Raw genomic sequence first — 24321 nt, 5'->3', positions numbered from 1 at the left:
CAAATGTTCTCTGAATGTGAGGAGGCCCACTTAGAATGTTTTACTTTTGTCAAAATGCCATTAGCTTCATCAGTCTTCAACTGCAAGGCTCCAATTTACAGCAGAAGATATTTTTTTGTAAGTGCCATAAAATGCAGTCCATGTGTGAAAATGACTTGCATGGCATCCTTTCACAATGATTCACTTCAATTAACAAAATAGAATTGGGGAACTGGATATATTGCATTTACAGCAGTCATGAAAGTGTCTAGTCATTCTTTTGACAATGCCACCGTTACTACAAGGTAGAATTAGAAAAGGCTGCTTATGTCCAATACTTTTGCCTCCTGTTGTATCTTCTAAGAAAGGAGGAAATAATGTTTTGGACTCCTGCTGTTAGACTTACTAGCAATCTGAACAGAGGGACCAAGATTGGTTGAAACATTGCTAATATCTAAAATAATTTCCGTTTTCCTAACCATCAACAAATGCTACGTCTAATAATACTGGTTACCTTTAGCACTAAATTGATGCATAAGTAATAGGCACATTAAAACAAAGCAGGCTGGATGGAGATTCGGCACACGTAGATTCTTCTGCTCCTCAAAAGATAAATACATCTGTCATTAAATTTCTTGTGTGTTGCATTCACTTATTTTCAAAGCGGAATACATTTTGTAACAATTCTTTGCAATTTCATAATGCAGGTTGTACAGTACGAATAATATCAGAGCAGAGTGGAAGTTCACATATGCTGCATAAGTTCTCAGCAAAGGCAATACCTGCAAGCTGCCGAAAATTGCACAAGCATCAGAGCATTTTTATTACACTTATATTTTGAATATATATCCAAGATTTCTGCACTGTACAATATTTCAAAACACTACTATAAAGAACATATCAGGAGATTCCAGTACAGTTATTTGTATTGTAACTGACAAAAAATTAAAAACTTCCATGGATGCACAAAATATAAGCTATGCATCATTCATCTTTTAAACATTGGATTTGTAATTTTTAGAAACTACCTGCTGTACAAGCTCCATTATATGGGTTAAAAAGGACTTTTTGACTGACTTATGATTGCACTATAAACACAATAAAAGTCATTTTTCATAGCTCGGAACTTTTTTTGATTCTTCGTTTGAAACCATCAGTGTGGCATCAACCAACTGACAAGCATGAAATTCATATTTTAGCAAAACATTTCATCTCATCAAAATAAATACTGCTGTTCTAAAACATACCCTCATTACCACCTCGGTACCTTTCTGAACAATCTACATATCAGTTTTGGAAATGTGGCCTTTAGAGACCTGTACCAGGGTCAGCTTCTGAACAAAACAGAATACTTCAGTAAGATGCAAGTTTTACAATTATTACAGAAATGCAAATAATACAGAACAAATTCATGCATATATGCTCCCATGAAGAAGCATCAGGAGTGTAAGACAACAACATTTAATTTCCCTGGGGTTTTACATATACACACATACTTCTGTGTTGATTTTCTACACAGCACATTAATGAATTATTAAATTGAATATTGAAAAATAAACCAAATGCATCGCAAAAATATCACTGCAGTGTGCAACATTTAGGGCCTGAAGGCAGATTGCTGAAAGATATCCTAAACCAGTTATTTTCCCTTACTTCCCAAACACCATTCAGCACAATAATCAAATGTAGATGTATAAATGGCTCAGGATTCTAAACTGAATGCCATTTTAAAGATAACTATCCACAGGTCTTGCTGTACTGGGAACTTCAAAAGTTGAAGTGATTTGTTAGCTAGGGTATGACATTTATACTGTTTACACAGAATTAGTACATAAATAAATTCTTCAACTGAATCATATATTCTGCAAGTAAGGCATTCACAGTTGCTTGTAATTACAGCACAGTACAATGCTGCAAGTATTACAATCATTTGGATATAACATGTAAATTAAAATAAAAAGTGAACATTAAGTTTGCCATTTTAAGGTTATCCCAACACTACTTGGGCAGGATCAGGACTGCTGTTAGCATACCCGCTTGTATGTATATATGTAGGCTTTACAGTTTGGACAAGTGTGCATCACATCCTTCAGATCATCTATTAAGCAGGGGATTAAGCAGCAGCCCAAGTCACACCTAGATTAAAACAAAGAAGTTGGTAAAAATTTTATGCAACCATATTTCTACGGCTTAATCTGTTACAGATCAAACAGTGGTACCATCAAAGGTTGTTGCAAATGAAGCAGAGGCATTATCAGTTGCGCCTGTAATTTTCTCAGCCTTGTTAGAACTGTAGGCTGGAATGCCTCAGAGTTCAAAACAAATCCGTTACTTTTGTGTAGTATAATTAACAAATTAAAAACATCACGTTACTGGCCTATTCTGTAGGCATAGCCACACTAAAAATCAGCAACACACTATTTGTTATGGACAGGAGGGGGGCTAATTTAAACAGCACTAATTTCTCCTCTCACCACCCATCTGCAAACAAAGGTGTTTTTGATTTGCTTCCCCCTTTACAAGCGGTGGCGTATTTCCCAACCTCTCGGTTTTGGTGTGATCCAATTTCTATTAATAACCCCACAGCAAACTTGAGATAGGGTGAACTCAAAGGGTTAGTTTATTTGTGTACACAAAACACGGGAGCAGGGTCGCAAAGTTGCCTCCTTTGTATTTATACAGTAAAAGAGGGATAGTGAAAAGAAAGATTTACAGTGCAGAGACCACAGAGAAAAGAAATAGTGTTTCATGTGAGTTCCAGAGTCAAGAATCAAAGTCCAATAAGGTATTCCTTCATGGAGGTCGGTGGGCTGAAAAACCAACGCTGGTTAATTCACTTTTCTGGTGGTGTTGACTTCATACAATGAGATAGGCATGCAGAGATAAATCAGTCTTGTAAAGAAATAGTTTAATTCTTCTAATTATTTCTGGGTAACTATTGATTGAACATGGTTGGAGCCATCCAAAGTTTGCAAATTAAAGTACCCTCACCCCTCAATCAGCCAGGCCTGACTTTCACCCCACCCGCACCCCACCTAACCCCAACCCCGCTGACCCCGGGCCAGGTCCAATTCTGCCCCCCAACAAGGCCCGGCCCAACCTCCCTGCCCCTGCCCCCCCCCCCCCCCCCCAACACGACCCCCGAGGCCCAACCAGCTCCCTTCTGGCCCAACCCGACCTCCCCCGAGACCCAACCCCACCCAATTTTTGACTTTTATTTTACAATTTTTTCTTAAGGATGAAAATATATTTTAAATGCTCCATCATAGCAGCAAGATATGTAAAGATTAAAAAGGTACCTCGCCAGTTTTAGTAATACGAGGCCGCTTTCCATCTACTAGCTAATGCATGGGTACTTTTTCCATTGTTACATTTTGGTGGTGACAACTTGGTTTTTGAGGGTCTGTGATAAACTGCATTATAACAAACATTTATTAACAGGCTCCCATGCCACAACCAAAGAATGACAGTAATAGCAATTCATAAAAGCAGAGCTCGCTTCAACAATCTGCTTAGAATTTCCCCTAAATATCAGTTCGCTTAAACTGAGAAAAACAAATTTATATATATATTCCCCAATTACATTTGTCACAAGGTCCCAATATTTTAATCCTGTACACCTCATAAATGTGATGGATACTGTTCTGAGCAGTCCAAGAAGTAGCTGACACATCAAACCTGTCCCCCCAGCGTCCAACTTTCACCAGCCAGGCATCTAACTACATTCTAAATAATACATTCTCTGCTACCTTATCTAGGAAACAATTCCACACATTTATTATCCTTCACAGCAAAACAAAATCTCAAATACTTTCCACAAAAGTAAACTTATACCATTTGGTCCAATGGGTCGGACTTAACTTTAAAGTAATATTCAGCTACACTATTTTGTATTTCACTAATTGTTTCAAGCTTAAGCTTCTCTTAACTTGTTCCTATACTTCATTTTTAACATTCAATCATTTTTTCTGCAACACCCCTTCAAATACATCATTGTCATCAATGGTTGCTAAAATCAAACAGTGCTTCAGGTGTGACATATCCTCTGCTACTGGTCTTCTACTGAACAAACCCAAGAATTCTATTTGATTTTTTAAAAAATTGTTTCACCATATTTACTTTACATAGAATTGGACCTAGAATAATAGACTCATCACACTCAAAGTTTCCCTTTCATTTCTTATGTGTTGCGTATTTTTCCAATCAATGTGTAAAATTCATTTTCTGCCCAGTTACATAGTGGGTCTAAACCTATCTCCGATGAGCATTAACAAACCAATAATAAATCAAACTGGGCAAGAACAAATACCTATTTAATTTTCTTATTGAGTTCTCTGCTGGTCCTTGGCGATTATTAGGCAAACCACAGCAAAGCAGTGTGATTTTTTTCTTTATTATGGGTAGGGTGCAGAGGCAGGCCCCTAGTGTACCTCAGCTGGAATGGGGATCGACCCTGTGCTATTGACATTAATCTGATCCACACACTAGCCAACTGAGCTAATTGGCTGTTTTTTTAAAAAACAGATATCATTACTAGGTACAATTATTTGTGATTGAAGTTATACGCTGCTAATTGATGGAGGGCGACCAAATGAAAATGGAGATCTGACTTGAGTGTGAATTTAAAGTAGGGCCGTGGGGAGGGGGAACAAAGTCATTCAGTTGAAAGTAGGTAAAAATAACAACTTAACTATCAATTATTGTAGATATCACAGCACAGAAAGGAGCAGTGGTGCATGGCTCCTGTAGGATGAGAGAAGTATCAGGTAGCAGATGTTAACTTAGACAAGCATATTTGCAGGAAATGTCTGCAACTGAGATTACTTAAACTCAAGAACTCAACTTGAGGTAGAGTTGTAGATAATCTACCATATCATGGAGCGAAGTGAGAGTTATGAGGCAACAGTTTGAAGGTAGTCATCCCCACTGCGGAGTTGCAGTGCTGGAGGAAGCTGCAGTGGCCATTCACAGAGAAAGTGAGGTGGGACAGATTAAATGTCCAGAGCACATTATCTTCTCTATCATACTTGCAGCACTGGCTTTCTGTGGAGGAGGCAATTCTAGGCAGGGCCATCAAATGGATTAAAATAGCACCAACAAACGTGACATGCCTCGAGGATGCTGGTGAGGCTCATCAGCAAATCGGTTAAGAATGCAGTAAAATTGGAAGACTTCATTGTTAAGAGGACTCAGCACCATTTTCTGCAATCTAAAGTGAGGGGGCAAGGGACTTTTCAGAAAGGCTGGAAAAGATCATGGAAAGGGCTCCAGAACAATATGTCTTTGTGAGTTCACATGAAAGCCAACAATAGACAAAAGACCCAAAGTTCTGCAAACGGAGTTTAGATTACAAAATGGGGCTTAAAAGATGTTAAACTATTGATAATCTCCAATGTGCTAGAATAGAGATAGACAGGAAGATCAGGAAGCCCAACACGGTTGAAAGGGTGGGTCAAAAAGAGGACTTCCCTTTTACTCCCTTGACTACATCTGGACAGAGAGGGAGCTAATGGATTAGCAACCCAGGTATAAATAGGGAAGTGAACAGTCACTTAAAACAAGAAATGAGGACAGGTAAAACAAAAGCAACCAGAAATACCAAGGAGAAAGTAGGATTAAATTAAGTAATTCAGAAATAATAAAAAGGAATACAGGTGGAAAACCCATTTAACCAGGGATGAAGGGACAAGATGCTAGCTAGGACAAAACAACATCCAAGGGAAAAGGAAGAGCATTAAATACAAGAAAAATAAAGTGCATGTATTGTAATGTACAACGTGCAGGAAATAAACCAAGAATTAGCAGAAATTATGTCACAAGAAGATATGGATCTAATAGCACTAATAGAAACTGGAAATGACTGGAAAATAAATAGGTTATAATTTATATTGAAGAAAAATATATGCTACAGAGAACACGGGTTTCCTAAAAAAAGCTTGAGTCAATATCTAATTAGTCGTGCACTCTGCTCTTTCCCTATTGTGCTACAGATGTTTCTTTCTCAGGTATTTGTTCAATTCTGTTTTCTGCCTTTCAGGCAGTACATTCCAGATCATCATAACTTGCTGCATAAAGCAAGTTCTCATTTCCCCTCTGGTTCTTTTACCAATTATCTTAAATATATAGCAATTGTTGTATTGGTGGAATAATACTGATCCTGCTTGATCGGCACCCCATCCCACCATCTCAAACATTCACTCCCTCCACCACCGACGCAGATTGGCAGCAATGTGTACCATCTACAAGATGCACTGCAGCAACTCACTAAAGGCTCCTTCGACAGCACCTTCCAAACCTATGACCGCTACCACCTGGAAGGACAAGGGCAGCAGATGCATGGGAACACCACCACCTGGAAGTTCCCCTCCAAGCCACTCACCACCCTGAGTTGGAAATATATCACAGTACCTTCACTGTCGCTGGGTGAAAATCCTGGAACTCCCTCCCTAACAGCACTGTGGATGTACCTACACCACATGGACTGCAGCGGTTCAAGAAGGCAGCTCACCACCACCTTCTCAAGGGCAACTAGGAATGTGCAATAAACGTTGGCCTAGCCAACGAGGTTACCATCCCATGAGCAAAATTTTTTTTAAAGTTATATAAAAAAGTGATATTCTTAATTCTTCCCCAACTGTGGGAAAAGACAGCAAGTCCCTGCTTAATGTTCACTCATTTAATGCTGTTTCACTTTAACGTTGTTAACAAAGTACTGTCAGTACATCAATTTAACGCTGCCAGTTTAAAGCCATTTGCCACAGGCTTCCTCATGTGTCCTGCATGTACACAAAATCTTTCCCACAACACTTCCACACTCACCCTCAGCCCCTCGCCTCGCCTCCAATGTTACTGTCGGGCCTCCACTCCTCCCCCCCCCCACCCCGCCCCACCCCACACACTCCGCCTGCATTGCTCTCCAGCCTTACCTCCCGTCCTCTGCTTTTACCAAGGGCTATTTTCAGCTGTCTGCTCCTGACTTCGCTGCTAGCTTTGGTTCTGAATTGAAGCTCCTGGGCTCCATCCCGTGGCAGAAGTTAAATCGGTGCAGATTATCCCAGGATTCCAGCAGCTTCCTGCACCGTCCAACATCTGCCACTAGATGGAGCCTGGTTAATCTGAAATGACTACTGAAGTGAGTGGAATTTTTAAAAATTATATCATGTATGTTATTTCTTTTATATTTAGTGATTTATTTTATTTTGAAAGTTATTTCACCTAGGAATGCACAGTGCTGCACATGTAAGGCACAGTATTTTAACTTGAACATTGGTTTTTCTGGGTGAGGAATGCCTGAAGGAATCCAACTCTGGCTTGAACATTGATTCCTATGGGAACCCATGATTCACTTCAAGTCCACGATTTGCAGGAACACAACCACCACTTATCGTGAGGACTCCCTGTAGAGCAGTAAATGTGTAGACAAATCAGAGAAAAGAATAAGAAATAATAATTGTTCCAGGAGATTTTAATTACCTGAGCTTAATGTAGAGTAAGAACACTTAATTGGAGGAGGGACAATTTCAACAGGTTGAGAATGGATCAGTCTCACGTAATTTGGAATCAAAGGCTAACAGCCAAAACTAACTGAACAATGGGTTTGCTTTAAAGGAGATAGTTTGGGTACAGTTAAGATACATTCCCATGAAGGGGGGTAGGTAGGACAACCAAAGCCAGAGTGCCCTGAATGAGGAAAGAATAAGTTGAAGCAGAAAAAGGAGGCGTATTATCAACCTGACATCTCATACAAGTGAGGAAAAAGCTGAATATAGAAAGCTCAGAGGGAAGTGGAAAAGTTAATAAGAGGGGCAAAGACAGAAGAGACTGGCAGCTAACTTAACAGGGAATTCAAAAGTCTTCTATAGGCATATAATTAAATGAAAATGCAGTACAAGGAGGGGGGAGGGTCAATTAGGGACCAAAAAGGAGACCAGCGGATGGAGACAGGAGGTATGGCTGAGGTGCTAAATGAGCACATTGCATCTGTCTTTACTAAGGAAGATGATATTGCCAAAGCAATAGTGAGGTAGTTGAGATCCTGGATGGTTAAATACTGATAAAGAGGTTTTAGAAAGGCTGGCTGCACTTAAAGTTGATAACTCACCAGGACTAGGTGGGATATATCCAAGGATGCTGAGAGAAGCATTGGCCATAACATTCAACTCCTCCTTAGATATGTGGATGGTGCAAGAGGACTGGAGAACCACAAATGTGTCACCCTTGTTCAAAAGAGTGTGTAAGGATTAGCCCACCAGTTATAGGCCAGTCAGTGTAACCTCAGCGGTGGGAAATTACGGGACAAAATTTGCCATCACTTGGACAAGTGTAGATTAATTAAGGAAAGCCAACACAGGTTTGTGAAAGGCAAATTGTGTTTAACTAACTTGACTGAATTTTTTTTATGAAGTAAGAATCAGGGTTGATGAGAGTGATGTGGTAAATATGGACTTCCAAAAGCTGTTTGATAAGTGCCACATTATAAGTTTGCCAGCAAAGTTGCAGGCCATGGAATAAAAGGGACAGTGGCAGCATGAATACGAAGTTGGTCAGTGACAGGAAACAGTGTGCAGCGGTGAATGGCTATTTCCCAGACAGTACTTTATAAACAGAGGCATGGAGGATAATAGTAAGAAAATTATGATGAACCTTTATAAAACACTGGAGTATTACGTCCAATTTTGAGCAACTCACTTTAGGAAGGACATGAAGGCATTAGAGAAGGTGCAGAAAAGGTCTATGAGAACAGTTCCAGAGATTTAGTTACATGGTTTGTTTGGAGAAGCTGTAGTTTTCTCCTTTGAGAAAGTTGAGGGGAGATTTGATAGAAGTGTTCAAAATCATGAGGCATCTAAACAAAGCAAATTGAGATAAACTGTGCCCATTGATGAAAAGATCAAGAACAAGAGGGCACATGTTTAAGAAGAAAGGCAAAAAAAAAAGTGGCAGATGCAAACTCAATCTTGGCCTTCAAAAAGGAATTGGATGAGTCCTGAAGGGAACAAAATTGCAGGACTACAAAGAAATGGCGTGAATAGGACTTGCAAAGAGCCAACACAGGTTCAATGGACTGAATGATGACCTCCTGTGCTGTGACTCTGTGTACTCATTGACTGTGTTGTGAGGGAATTAACAGAAAGAAATGGAAATCCTAAATGCATTCAAGACTTGAGCAGCGTGCCCAAATTCCTATGAAATGAGAGTGATTGCTGCTGCTGCAGTTATGAGTCATGAAATAGATCAGGGAGAGGATATAAACAAGTGTGGGTGACAGTCTCAGAGGCAGTAATGATGATAAAGGTTGGTCCAAAAAGGAAAGGAGAAAACCCTCAGACCAAAAGCTGCCAGTTTGGAACAGGGTAGATTTTACCCCCAGGTGAATTGAAGTGGAATGAGAAATTAGCAGATAGGACTATGATCATTAATGAGATATTTTTTAAGGATATTCTAAAGTTGCAGAATAAATATTTACTACTCAATGACTACTTCCAGTCCCAGAGTGCAATGGATAAATGAATATATTAGAAGTAAATGAAAATTGAAGAGAAGGACAAATGATGCCTGAGGCAAGAACAAAATGATAAAAATAAGAGGTTATAAAATAAGCAGATAGGTTAAGAATCTCAAAATGACAATAAAATTTTTGGCAGATATAGATGATAAAAAGAGAATTGTTAAAACAGGAACCCCAAGAGCAGGATAAGTGACAAGGGATGTGTGTTGTTAACTAAAACAAAATAAAATAATGCACACGCTAGAAATCAGAAATAAAAACAGAAAAATGTCAGAAATACTCAGCAGGCCAGGCAGTATCCGTGGAGAGAGAAACAGTCAAAGTTTCAGAAGTTCTGATGAAAGGTTATTGACACAAAATGTTAACAGTCTCTCCACAGATGCTGCCTAACCTGCTGTTTCCAACATTTTCTGCTTTTATTATAGTTAACAGCTACTTCACTTCAGCATTTACAATCAAGAAGAATATTAGGGAAGGAGGCTAAATACTGACTTGGTTGAAAATTTGAGGAGAGACCGTATAAAAGGAAAAGTATCCTAATGGTTAGTTAAGCCAAAGGAGGAATAAGTATCAGAATTTGATGGGATACACCCAAGGATCCTGAGGGAACCGGGAGATATACCAGAAGCCTTAGAAATTATACTTCAGGTGTTCTATTTAGAGTATTGTGGCCAATATAATCACCATTTTGAATCCTTCATCAATTATTTTACCGTTTGTAGGAGGGGAAGTTTTGGAATTTTTTAATTAAAGGGGAAATTACTAAATATCTAAATGGAGAAAATAATTAGAATTAGCCAACACAGATTTCAGAATGGAAGATATTGTTTGGCAAACATGTTGAGCTCTTTGAGATGATATGATAGATATGTTGAATGAGGAAAATGACGGTGGATGTGCACAGAAAATGGCTGAAAAGGTACCTGATAGGAGACTACTGGAGAACATTAACTGGTATAGGATTAGCAGAAAGGCAAGGATTAAAAAATGGTTAGATGGGAGTAAATAGAGTGAGAAACTGCCCTGAGCATCTAAAGAGTGGTGGAAAATACGAGCAGTGTCCCACAAGATTCTGTCCTGTGACCACTTCTGGTTATTATTGTGTCCAGTGATTTGGATATAGGACTGAAAGGAACGCCAATCACGTTTTCAGACAATGCTAAAATAGATGGCATGGTAAATAATTGGAGGACCGAAGACTACGTTAATATGATAGTGGAATGGGCCACAAATTTGCACATGAAATTTAATAATGTTCAATTTAATTCAGACTTCTTTGTAACTAAACAAACCAAGATATTTCCATAAGCTTTCATTCATATCATGCTGCTGTGGCAGCTACTTACCCCACAAAACAGCAGAAGAGGCAGAATAAAGTATTCAGTAAGCCTACTTCATAGGTGATCTTGGTTGTGATGGTCTGCTGGCAGTGAGGGCACATGGTCTGCACCGGTGCTGCTTGAAACATCTCCCCTTGCAGCACTGTCACTGTTGTTGCAGCGCCTGGGGGAACTATAACAGTCGCTGTTTGACCACTCTGAGGAGCATAGTGTCCGGGAGGGGGGGGATAATGCCCTGGGGGTATATAATGGCCTGGAGGTGGGTACTGTCCAGCTGATGGATAGTAACCTGTCAGGGAATACAAAAACAAAAAAAAAAACAAAGTTGTCAATACATGTTAAAGGCTACTGAATTTCTATTATCTTTCTTTGCACAAATATGTTTTTAAGCAATAAATTAAAAACTTCTGACTCAGTTCACACTAAAAACTGTAACTTTCTGAATCTTGTGGAGATGCTTACATTCCTATATCTACACAACCAACATGAATGTGAAACGTGATTGAGGTATAGAAGAGGTGGTATTTTGAACTTACTTGAACCACAATGGTCGTCTACAGACTTGCATATTATTAAATACAATAGATTAACAAAAAAATTAAGAAATCCCAAGGTTAACAACATTGACATTCTAAAATGCCCATACCTGCTCACTGATGGGAAACTAGTTATGTTAGTGTTGTTATCCTTGTACACTACTGTTTACAAAAAATAAAACCATTAGAATAGCTATGGATGGCCTACTGCCTTCCAGAATTCCTTTTCCACAATAATGATGAGTTGTGGCTTGTTTTTCACTAGGATACTTAGTTTATTTCAGGTTGAGTGTGATTGTGCAGTACAGATTGAGGCAGAACATTACAGCTGTATTCAGCAAAAGGCACCATGAAGTAAGGTGCTGCCTGAGATGTGGCCACAAGATGGGTTCAAAGAAACCAGTGTATGGCACGGAGCAACAGATAATTCTCAACAGCAATTGCATCTAAAATTTGTCTCACTCTGGGCACCATGGTTCCAGGGATGAAGGATTACAGTTACCTGGATAGATTGCAGAAGTTGGGGTTTTTCCTCCTTCAAGGTGAGAAGGTAGGTAGGAGATTTGTTAGAGGCGTTTAATTGGAGAAGGGCTGAGATAGACCAAATAAAGAGAAACTATTTCCGAAAGCTGAACGGTCAGTAACTGAAGGGCAGTCATTTGTGATTGTCACAGTAACTGGGGGCAACATGAGGAAAAGAATTATGTAAAATGTGGCTTGGGTTTCAAATGTACTAACCAACAGGGTGGTAGATACAGATTCTATAGTAGCCCTCAAAAAGAAGTTAGATAAATTCCAGAAGGAGAAAAAAAATTGCAGGGATATGGGAAAAGAGTGAAGAGTGGGATTAACTGGATTGTTCTTCAAAAAAGCTGGCACAGACTCTGGAATAAAATGTCCCCCTTCTGTGTTGTACATCTGATATACAACAGCCAATCTGAGTGAATTTGCATAGTGTCAATCTGCCCTGAAACAGGACCAACTCAATGCTACGGATTTATGAGTGCATGGAATTAGCTTGAGATTATTCATTTTACATAGGAACTCTACAGCTGTCATCCCATTGGTTTGGACAGAATTCTATCCCAAACACCAGAACCACATAATCCAATGCCTTGCCGAGTGCTTGAAGGAAAGTGCAGGAGTTATACGTAGTCAATAATTTATTTGCAGCACCTGACAGATCGGGTGCATGCTCCACATATTACAAGAGATGAGGCTGGAGTGCCAGAAAACAAATTAATTGATCTCACGTTATCTAGTCAATGACACAGCAAATATTGCCAATGCATATTTTAAAAATGATGCAGGAATGATTTTCTTCTTAAAATTATTAATCCTATCAAAAAGAAATGCTGAAAATATTCAGCAGGTCTGGTAACATCTGTGAGGAGAAAAACAGAGTTCTGACAAAGGGTCACCGACCTGAAACATTAACTCTGTTTCTCTTACTTCAGATTTCCAGCATCCACAGTACTTTGCTCTTCATTAATTCTATTTCTGGTCAACACAAGGTTGGATTCAAACAAAGCAGCAGGATCATTCCACAGAAACATTTATGACCAAGTTCTCATTGAACAGCAACACCTGAACCTTACATACATCAACTGCAAATGACCCCATTTTACACCCAAAATCATTTAATATTTACATGGGCATGACGATCAGCAGTCAAGTTATATCCACAAATTCAGCAATCACACCAATGTTTTTGAAGTTTAATTACCATGTGGTGGCATGGGTATACCACCTTCTGCTGGCGTGTGAAGAGGTACAAATCCTGGTTGTGCCATTGGCTCATAAGGAGGTGGTCCACCATCTGGTGGGATGGAATATCCTTGAGGTGGAGTGGTAATAGGTGGCACATACACTAAAGAAACAAGGGAAAATATTTTCTACATTGTAACAAAAGTACAACTGATACAAATAATAGTGTAAACTATGAACTTAGGAAGTACTTGTTTATCAAGGAGAAATACTGTTGGCAACTCTAATCTCCCTGTCTGTCTGTCTCTGTCTCTCAGGTTCTGCTTAAGAACCAAAAAATAAAACATGCAACCAAGATTATTGTATTTGTGAGTGAATCCCAACTACCCATACCTTTTGAGAGATTGATTCTTGCCTTGAGATTTAGGTTAAGCTAGAAGTACATACTTTGGAAACAAACAGTAACCCCTCCATCCACTCATCTCCCACCTACCTATTGGCCACAATGCACACATTCAAACTGCAGGATCTACATTTACTGTTCTGGGTGGAATTATTGAAATGAAAGAATTTTTTTTTTAAATCAATTAAGTGGACCAATATTGTAAAATATTTTTGATCCTTCTATATTGTCTAAAACCGCAATTTATGAGCATTTTCATTTACTGAGAAAAATCAACATTTTTCTTAATTACATTCAAGATTTTTTTTTAAAAATTGTAAAATCATTTTGGATTTATGGCTTTTGGATGTCTAATTGTTTCCCAGTAATAGTTTTCTAGCAATTTGCTTTGCTTTTAATTTTTATTTTCCTTCTGCCTCTACTGAGTTGCTACCATTCTGCATTGAACATTGAACAACATGTTGATTGTACGTTGAACAAGACTTTAAATAAATTAAAAACTATACATGGACGGTTATTCAGCATGCCTTAAAATCATTTAAATACATGAAATAAACAAATTTAAATACACAATATAGATTTGCAAGGTATAGTAAGCTTCCATCATAAAATAAATTTGTAACACATTTTAATTGTACTCTAGGTCTAACCTATACATTTTAGCATTGATTTCTATACTTCGTAAATGAAAATATTGTAAACAAAGTAAAGAATGTTGATAACATTAATAATTCAGATCACACAAAACAATTTAAGTTTCGAAAGTCTTGATTAAAGATGTTTTCAGCATATGGTTCTCAGCATGTATTTCCATGAAATATTTTAGCCAAGACGTTGTTTCTACCTGTTGATGGTGGCTGCCTGGCTTTCTCTTCAAGTAACGGAGCAGAAGGACCCCCAGGATACGGAGGAGGCGGTTCTTCCGACATTGTTCAGCACTGTTGATAAAAGTAAATAAATTAACCAGGAAACCAAAATCTTGTAGACTTTAGGTTACAGTTCTGTCCTTATAAACAAGGATTCTCAAATTTATATAGGTAACCACCAGTTATGACCCAGCAGTTGGTAAAGCTGAGTTATTTAAAAATCCCAGAGGGAAACATTAAACAACTGTCATAACCTATATTTTTAATTGGTATGTTTGAGATGCAACTCTAAATTCAGGAATCAGACCACCAGTTCTCAAGAGGTTTTATATTAAAATACATAAGACATTTAGTAATTTACACAAGTATATACACATGGTTACAAATTACTATCATAACTTTTAACAAATTCCCAAACTAATCTCCATTAAGGTAACAGCACCCATAGGCTTAACCAGACACCGGGCAAAGCATTTTCACCTTACAAATTCAAACCAGGTTCTTTTCAGTTTGGTTCCCACGGAGACAGCTGGAGGCTTACAGCTGCTTTGATCTTCCTCTGCCCTGAACACATGATAACTGCTATCAGTTATATCCAGCACATCTCATTGAATGCAAATTCTCATTGTATCACCAGCCTCTTTGAACTCCACCTCTTCTAACAATAAACCCCTTTCATAGTGTGAGGTGACCCACTTTGGAAGGAGTAATTTGACAAGGAAGTATTCAATGAACGGCATGACACTAGGAAGTTCTGAGGAACAAAGGGACCTTGGCGTGTGTGTCCATAGATCTCTGAAGGTGGAGGGGCATGTTAGTGGAGTGGTGAAAAAGGCATATGGGACACTTGGCTTTATCAATCGAGGCATAGATTACAAAAGTAGGGAGGTCATGTTGGACTCATATAGAACCTTGGTGAGGCCACATCTGGAGTACTGTGTGCAGTTCTGGTCGCCACATTATAGGAAGGATGTGATTGCACTGGAAGGGGTGCAGAGTAGATTCACTAGGATGCTACCTGGGATGAAACATTTAAGTTATGAAGAGAGGTTGGATAAACTTGGGTTGTTTTCGTTGGAGCAGAGAAAACTGCAGGGTGACCTGATCGAGGCGTACAATATTATGAGGGGCATGGACAGGGTGGATAGGGAGCAGCTGTTCCCCTTAGTTGAAGGGTCAGTCACGAGGGGACATAAGTTCAAGGTGAGGGGTAGGAGGTTTGGTGGGGGGGGGGGGTGGGGGGGGGGAAAAGAGAGAATGTGAGTAAAAACCTTTTTACCCAGAGGGTGGGACAGTCTGGATTGCGCTGCCTGGGAGGGTGTTGGAGGCAGGTTGCCTCACATCCTTTAAAAAGTACCTGGATGAGCACTTGGCACGTCATAACATTCAAGGCTATGGGCCAAGTGCTGGTAAATGGAATTAGGTAGGTAGGTCAGGTGTTTCTCATGTGTCGGTGCAGACTCGATGGACTGAAGGGCCTCTTCTGCACTGTGAGATTCTGTGATAGTACCAATTTTATTAGTAATATGAACATATTTCTTGGCCTCTGCTAGCTAGGTGCCACTCACCCCACTTCTTGAATGCTCTATTCAACAAAATGCAAATATACCTCTACTTCTCTGTTTGCATCTCAAAACTAGTACACATCAAAGCACCTAGCTGGCTTTAATCCAATTAAGACACATCCACAGACTAAACCTGTTTTTAAAAAGAAAAATAATTTCCAATAATATTATATACATTTATAGCTTCATGACACCACGTCATACACGTTCATAAAGAACAGGAGGCCATTTGACCTGCTCTATCAAAATCCCCCAATTTTAAACACTTTATTAAATCTCCCATAGCCTGCTCTGTTCCAAGGAAAAACAATACCAGCTTTTCTAGTCTCTCCACATAACTAAAGCCCCTCACCATGGTACCATTCTGATATATCTGCCCTGGCCCATCTCCAAGGCCTCGACATCCTTCCTGAAGGTTGGTGCCCAGAACTGGACACAATACCCGAGGTGAGCCTACCTACGCTTAGCATAATTTCCTTGCTTTTGTACTCTATGTCTATATATAGAGCGTCCTGCTCTAGTATACATTTAAGAAAACAGCCTCATCAAAATTGTCCTGCCACATTCAAAGACGTGTTTGTACACCCAAAGGTCTCTTTCCTTCTATTCCTACATCTACCTTAAAATTGTACTATTTAATTTATACTGTCTCTTATTTTTCCCCTTCAAAACACACCGCTTCACACTTCTCTTATTTAAATACTATCTGCCACAGGATCAAGCTAACATTCACATTAAGCCTACTTTGATTCATTAACAAAGGATAAGAACAACATGTGGATATGTTGGGGTTTAACAGTTTATTATCACTATTACAAACCACTCAGAAGAAGTGCCATGTTGAAATTGGAAAATGTGAATAGCTGTTCAGCCTGGATAGGTACTAAGAGAGCAGAAGGATTTGAGCAACAGGACAGGAATATCTTCAAACATGCAGAATATCAATAGTCTTAGCAGTACATGTAAACTTCTACATGCGAGGTGATTACACACTATCACACTTCCCTCCAATTCTATACAACAGCTAATTAGCTGTGATGCGACAGGGGAGGAGCCAGGGGGCGAGGGAGGAGTGAGGTGCAGGGTGGGGGGGGGGGGGGGGGGGGGGGCGGCGTGCCTTGGAGGGTCATTGGTTGCAGGGGAGGGGGACCCAGAGGTGGTGGTGGTGGGGGGGTCCCACTGGAGGCTGGCAGAGGGCCCGCCTGCGCGTGTGCTTGAGTGGTAGGGAGGCAGAGAGAGAGAGAGAGAGAGAGAGAGAGAGAGAGAGAGAGAGAGAGAGAGAGAGAGAGAGAGAGAGAGAGAGAAAAAATAAACTTGCATTTATGTAGCAACTTTAAATGACCTTAAGGCATCCTTGAACACGTTGAAACCAATGAATTACATTTGAAGTATAATCATTTCATTTCCAATCCAGAGGTACAATTCCCGAATCTAGAATGTGATGAAAAATTCTGGCTGAGGTACCTGCAATTCCCTCATCTATTTAATACCCTGATGAGGAAATCATCAGGCCCTTAAGATTCGTCCTATTTATTTTCCCCAGTACCATTTTTAAAAGAAAACTCGTTAAATTCACCAATTTCTTGCCCTTGGCCCATACCTTGGTACTATGTTCTCTGTCTCCGTTATGAAACCAGATGCAAAGGACTAATTTAACAAGTCTCTCATTTTTACCTGGCCAAGATAGTCTCACATACTAATTTTTAATCAGTCCACATAACTATATTGAGAGAGTAATAGAGGGTTACAAAACGTTTGCTGTTAGGTTTAATAAATCTCAAGTTTTTTTTCCATAACTGTCTCATGGTGCTGAACTACATATTTTGAACCTTTGCCTTTTAGGGTACTGATTTTGCATTGATATACACCATCATCCTCCAGTACCTCTCCGCACTGATCCAGCTGGTTGGGGCTGAACTTGCCTGGTACCATTCTTATCCAAATATTTGCAGCCAGAGAATTGCCATCAATGGCTTCTCTTCCCATTGTTGCACAGTTAACTCAGGCATCTCCCAGGGGTCTTATCCTTGGTCCCCTCCTACTTTTCATCTATATGCTGCCTCTCATCAAAAAACACTCCAGTTTCCATCAGTGCCTTGCTTTACCTCACCACCTCACTCAACCCCTCCACTGTCTCTCTACTTGCCTGATATCAAGCTGGATAAAGAGAAATTTTCTTCAACTGAATATTTGGAAGACTAAAGCCATTGTCTTTGGTCCCCATCACAAATTTCACTCCCTTGCCACTGGCTCGAGGCAACTGTTGGGTTGAATGAATTAGACTGTCCGCAACCTCAATATCATATTTATCAGAGTTGATCTTTCAACCACGTCTCTATGCCATCACTAGGACTGCCTATTTCCATCTCCATAATACAGTCCAACTCCACCCCTGCCTCAGATTTTCTGCTGCATGCCTTTGCTACCTCCAGACTCGCTTGTTACAACACACCTCTGGCTGGCCTCCCATTTTCTACCTTCCATAAACTTGAAGTTACTCAAGACTCTGTTCTCCATAACCTTACTTGCACCAAATCCTGTTCATCCATTATCCATGCTGACCTACACCGGCTCTTAATTAAGCAATGTCTCGATTTTAAAATTCTAATCCTGGTTTTCAAAACCCACTAGGGCCTAGGGCCTAGCCCCTTCCTATTTCTGTAAGCTCCTCCAGCGCTACAACCCTCCAAACTATCTACGCTCTTCTAATTCCAGCCCCTTGTGCATGCCTGGTTTTAATCGCCGCATCACTCGTGGCTGTGCCTTCAGCTGCAAAGACCCCAAGTTCTGCAATTCCCTCCATAAACCTCTGCTTCTCTGTCTCACTTTCTTCCTTTAAAATGCCCTTAAAACTTACGGTACCTGTTTGACCATCAGCTCCAATATCTCATGTGGCTGGGTGTCATATCTTGTTTTATGGTGCCTCTGTAAACACCTTGGGGTGCTTGATTATGTTGATGTTATATAAAAACAAGCTGCTCTTTGTAACGTACCAATATTGATTTGAATACTTCCCAGTGTGTGGGTTTGCCCATGAACAGTCTCATACCTTAAACGTTTACCTTAAGTTTGAAACCTTGGTTTGTGCCTTCCCTTTCTTCTCAAATTCAATATCAAATTCAGTCCTCCTGAGGCTGCCTTTTGCAAGATGCTCTCTTACCATCAGATTGTTAACTAACTACGATTTGTTACCCATCATTAAATTCAATGTAAACCATGTTCCTTTATTCTAGAAAAATGATCTAAATACATTCCATACATTTATGACAATCTGCTTTGCTTCTTCCAGTTTGAAAGTATTATAACCATTTTGTTTTGCTACATACTTACGCAATCTCTAGAATATCCCCCCATATCATCAATATGATCAGGTCAGCAGGCAGCTCCTACCAAAGACTTGCATCCTTTTTTATCTCTTAATTTGACTCACTGATTACACTCACCAATTATGTTTAATGAAATCCCTTCTTTCCACTTCGGTGATTATGCAATAGTTACGTCCACTCTTTTCATGTAACATCGCCACCCTTCCTAAAGATCCTACAGTCTGGAATATTTAGCTCTCGATCATGGGGCCCGATTTTAACTTTGCAAATGGATGGGTTTTGAATGAGTTAAAATCACACCCACGTTGTAGCCAGGTCTCTCTAATGGCCACTCCAGCAAACCCTTTAAGCTTAATTCCTGCTTCAAGTTAACTAGTATTTTTTCTTGAGCTATGTGCATTTCCTTCAGAACCCTTGCTTGGGTTACTGTCCCTAAACAGCCCACATGTCCTGTTGATCTTTTTCTCCTAATTTCATGCAATGTGGATTTTCCCTCCCACCTTCCTGGTCTAAATCTTTCCCTATTGTCCTATTTACCCTTTTGGCAAGAACACAGATGATGAAGAGCATCAGGTCTATGCAGCCTTCCCTGGCCCCAACAATGTCCCATAGTCTTAAACCCTCCTGACCTTTCTACACCATGCTTCCAGCCACACATTGGTAATACTAATCTTCTTCTACTTGTCTGGTTCAGCATGTGGCATTGGAAGTAATCCAGATATTATGATTCTGGAGGTTCTGTTCCCTGAAGCACCTTTTGCATAAAACTTACTCCCCTTCCTGGCCAATATTATAGGCTAAAGCAAAGTAAATGCAATTTGAACGCCCTGCTCAATCCCAAGCCAAGATTCTGACTCTACAGCCACTCTATTACAAGGACAACCTACTCTGTACCTATCTTAGCCAATAGCCTTTGAAAATTTCAACCATGCTTTTGTCACCTCCACAATCGATTATTCCAATGCTGACCTCCATCCTCCAGAAATTTCAGCTGGTCCAAAGTTCTGTTGATGCATCTACCCCACACCAATTCAGCTAGCACATCACACCTTAATTTGTTGAACTGCATTAAATATGAGGCATTGATGATGGAGCTAAAATTCTCATTCTTGTACTCAAATCTTCCCATGGCCTTGATTCCTAGCTCCATCCCAACAACCGTCCTCCTGTACTCTCACCTCCTAGCTCCCTTTGTCCCACTACTGGCGATTGTTTCCAGCCACCTAGACCCAATACACCTCAAACTGAAGTACTCTCTCTGTACTGTCCTTTGAAATACAAGCTTAGAAATTGTGTGCTCAAATCACAGGAGTAGTGAGGCTCAAATCCACAACCTCCCCTCACCCATTTCCCACTTCTCCTCCATTATTGCCCTACCTCCCCTGCAGTCTCAGTGGCCTCTCTGCCTTCACTTTTCCATCCTGCCACTCTTCCATCATCCCCCTCCATTTCTCCTGTCCTCTATATGACCCCCACCCCTGCCAGAATTACTGTGCACCAGTGAGCACAGCGTAATGTGGCACTTCCTCTAAGCTTCAGCACCTTTAATTCTACCCCTTCTGAAACTCTTCTCATCTCCATCTTCTCCTGAGTTCTAACCCCACTCATCCTTCCCATTCCTCCCTAAGTTACTAACTGTACTCTTCCTGCCTCTCAACCCAAGCCTCTTAACGCTGTGCCACCTTGCCTCCTGTCCTGCAACCCCACTCTACTTTCTCTCTCAACTCCCATACTACTCTGCTTACTCACTCCAGATCTCTTCTGGCCTCTGCTGCAATATTCTCTTTGTCCTGGTCATTAAAGACTACATTTAGTTTCAACTTCCCTTTTACTTCCAGTCACCTTTTTCCAATATAAATGCCTACGTCCAATCTATAACAAAAAGTGCTAGTGTTATCTTGTCACTCTCTAATGGCATTAGCAGGATTAGTATAATTACAGATAAAAGCAAAATACTGCAGATGCTGGAAATCTGAAATAAAAACAAAAAATGCTGGAAAAACTCAGCAAGTCTGACAACATCGGTGAAGAGAGAAACAGAATGAACGTTTCAAGTCCGTATGACCCTTCTTTAGAGCTAAATAGGAGCAGAAATGTGATGAAATTTATACTGTTTAAGGGGAGCTGGGCAGGTGAAGCTGGATAGAAGGCCAACGATAGGTGGGGGCTAAGGAGAGGTTGACAAAGATGTCATGGACAAAAAGACAAAGGGAGTGTTAATGGTGGTGGTAAGGGCCGAAGAAGGTGCTGATAGTGGCATAAAGGTAAGAAAGCAGAATGTGTTAATAGCAGAACAAGGGTCAGTACTCTGTGAAAGAATAACATGGAACAAGTGACAGATGGCCCTATTGGGGTGGGGTGGGGGAGGAAGCAGTGGTTGGGGGAAAAGGGATAGAAGAGGGATTAAAAAAAATAAACAATGAATAAATTTTTTTTTTAAAAAAGGGATTAAAAAAGGGGTGAAGATAGAGGAAAGAGTTCATGGTCTGAAGCTGTTGAACTCAACGTTAAGTCCAGAAGGCTGTAAAGTGCCTAATCGGAAGGTGAGGTGTTGTTCCTCCAGTTTGCATTGGGCTTCACTGGAACATTGCAGCAGGCCAAGGACGGACATGTGGGCATGAGAGCAGGATCGGGTGTTGAAATGGCAAGCGACAGGGAGGTCTGGGTCATGCTTGCGGACAAATCGAAGGTGTTCTGCAAAGCGGTCACCCAGTCTGCGTTTAGTCTCTCCAACGTAGAGGAAACCGCATTGGGAGCAGCGAATGCAGTAGACTAAATCGAAGGAGGTGCAAGTGAAGCACTGCTTCACCTGAAAGGAGTGTTTGGGTCCTTGGACATTGAGGAGGGAGGAGGTAAAAGGGGCAAGTGTTGCACCTTCTGCGATTGCATGGTAAGAAGATGAGGTGTTGGGAGTGATGGAGGAGTGGACCAGTGTGTCCCAGAGGGAACAGTCCCTACGGAATGCTGTCAAGAGGTGAGGGGAAGATGTGTTTGGTGGTGGCATCATACTGGAGTTGGCGGAAATGGCGGAGGATGATCCTTTGAATGCGGAGGCTGGTGGGGTGAAAAGTGAGGATGGGGGAACCCTATCATGGTTCTAGGAGGGAGGGGAAGGTGTGAAGGCAGAGGCGCGGGAGATGGGTTGGACACAGTTGAGGGTCCCATCAACCACAGTGGGTGGGAAACCTCGGTTAAGGAAAAAGGAAGATATGTCAGAAGTGCCATTTTGGAAAGTGGCAGCATCAGAACAGATGCGACGGATGCGAGGAACTGAGAGAATGAGATGGAGTCCTTACAGGAAGTAGGGTGTGAGGAGCTGTAGTCGAGGTAGCTCTAGGAGTTGGTGGGCTTTTTGTCCATGACACCTTTGTCAATCTCTCCTTAGCCCCCACCTATAACTGGCCTTCTATTGAGCTTCACCTGCCCCACCCCCCTTAACAGTATAAACTTCATCACATTTCTACTTCTATTTAGCTCTGAAGGGTCATACGGACTTGAAATGTTAACTCTGCTTCTCTCTCCACAGATGCTGTCAGACCTGTGTTTTTCCAGCATGTTGTTTTATTTTAGTATAACTACAGTTTCTTTTATAAACATGGACACAAAAATTTCTAATGCAGGGGGAGGGGGGGGATATTAAAAAAAGCAGATGATAGCAGTTTAAAGCTATTGTTGAAAATTGGGAATAGCCAGCATTAGGTAGCATATGCAATACTACCTTTAGTTGCAGAAACAAAATAATTTCAGATAGAACTGTTAACTTAAACACAATATGTTTTGTAAAACAATATCTAGCAAAAGTAGCTGAAATGAAGTGTGAACTGAAGTCACACAGGAAATTTTTAAAAATACCAGAAGTACTGAATAGATAAGGCATATGAAAGTTCTCAGAAGTTCAATGGTTAGAGTAGTTTTGAATTAAGAGGGACCTGATAATAAATTGATTTTTAGTACAAATTTTTAATTTAATATACAAATTACAGCAAACTGTTATAGATTGCACGGTTTCAACTAGATGCAGTGCATTGCAATGAAAATGGGGTACAGTAACTCCTAACTAAAAGTCCTAGTTGTGTTCTTTAAAATCACAACTTTAAGTGAATCTGAGGTTCCCATAGGAATCAATGTGTAAGCAGGAGTTAGGTTCCTTTGGGCGTTTCTCTTCTGGAAAAACTAATCACAAGTTGAAATACTGTACAGTATATTCCCAAATGAAATAACCTTTAAAATAAAATATAAAAGAAATACTGTATAAATCCAAATTAGATAACATTCACCTCTCTTTTTTCTTAGGCAGTCCCTCTGGGTTGAGGATGACTTGCTTCCACTCCAGTTCGATGAGTTCTGAGGATGTCCAATGTGCGATCTGCAGACTCTGCCACACGTGGGGCACGTGTTACTTGGGGGGCTCAGGTAGTTGAGTTGTTTGGAGCTTTATGCACTTTCTCCGACCCTTGACTTTGCGTCTACATGTTGTCAAAGTCTCTGCATTCGGTGCCTTCCCAAATCAACTTTCTCTATTTTGGTCGGTCACAAGCCAGGGAGTCCCACGCGTTGGTGGGGATGTTTGACCTTTTCAGGGATGTTTTAAATGCTAAAGCATTTCAATGGAGATGGATTTCAGTGATTAGCGCCTCGATGCGGAGCATGTTGACTTGAGATAGGATTTGGCTGTGGAGCTGCTCTTTCCACTGAATTTGGAGGATCTTGCAAAGGCACCACTGGTCGTACTTTTCTGTGCCTGCTGCAGATTGTCCATGTGTCAGAAATATAGGTAGGAGTGTGGAGATCACTGCTGCCCTGTGAACCATGACCTTAGTCTCTGGTTTCAGACCCTGGTCCTTAAATACTCTTTTCCTCAGTTGGCTGAAGGCTGAGCTGGCACAACAGAGACAATGATGAATTTCGTTGTCGACATTTGCCTTTGTCAAGATGCAGCTTGCAAGATATGGAGAATGGTCCACACTTTCCAGAAGCTTGCCACTGATCTTAAATCAAAAGGTGGAGGTGTTGTTCTGTGGGAGCTGGTTGAAAGAGACCTTTTCGTTCTCCACTTGTTTAGTGGAAGGCCCACTTTCTCAAACTTTCAAC

At 40.5% G+C, this 24321-nt stretch overlaps 1 protein-coding gene across 5 annotated transcripts in view; it reads right to left on the bottom strand.

Moving 5' to 3' along the window:
- Window positions 1-617: 617 nt before the first annotated feature.
- Window positions 618-24321, bottom strand: part of cdip1 (cell death-inducing p53 target 1) — a 40467-nt gene continuing 16763 nt past the window's right edge. For all 5 annotated transcript variants that reach the window (XM_078558366.1, XM_078558369.1, XM_078558367.1 and 2 more), the window contains 4 exons: window positions 14318-14411; window positions 13090-13233; window positions 10834-11116; window positions 618-2115 (listed from right to left, as the gene is read on the bottom strand). In XM_078558366.1, coding sequence (XP_078414492.1) covers window positions 2004-2115; window positions 10834-11116; window positions 13090-13233; window positions 14318-14402 — 624 coding nt within the window. In that variant the 5' untranslated portion in view covers window positions 14403-14411 and the 3' untranslated portion in view covers window positions 618-2003. The remainder of the gene's footprint in view (window positions 2116-10833; window positions 11117-13089; window positions 13234-14317; window positions 14412-24321) is intronic.

Source organism: Cetorhinus maximus, chromosome 15, assembly GCF_964194155.1.
Source record: "Cetorhinus maximus chromosome 15, sCetMax3.hap1.1, whole genome shotgun sequence".
Classification (NCBI taxonomy): Eukaryota; Metazoa; Chordata; class Chondrichthyes; order Lamniformes; family Cetorhinidae; genus Cetorhinus; species Cetorhinus maximus.
This window is presented reverse-complemented; position numbering and strand designations above follow the sequence as displayed.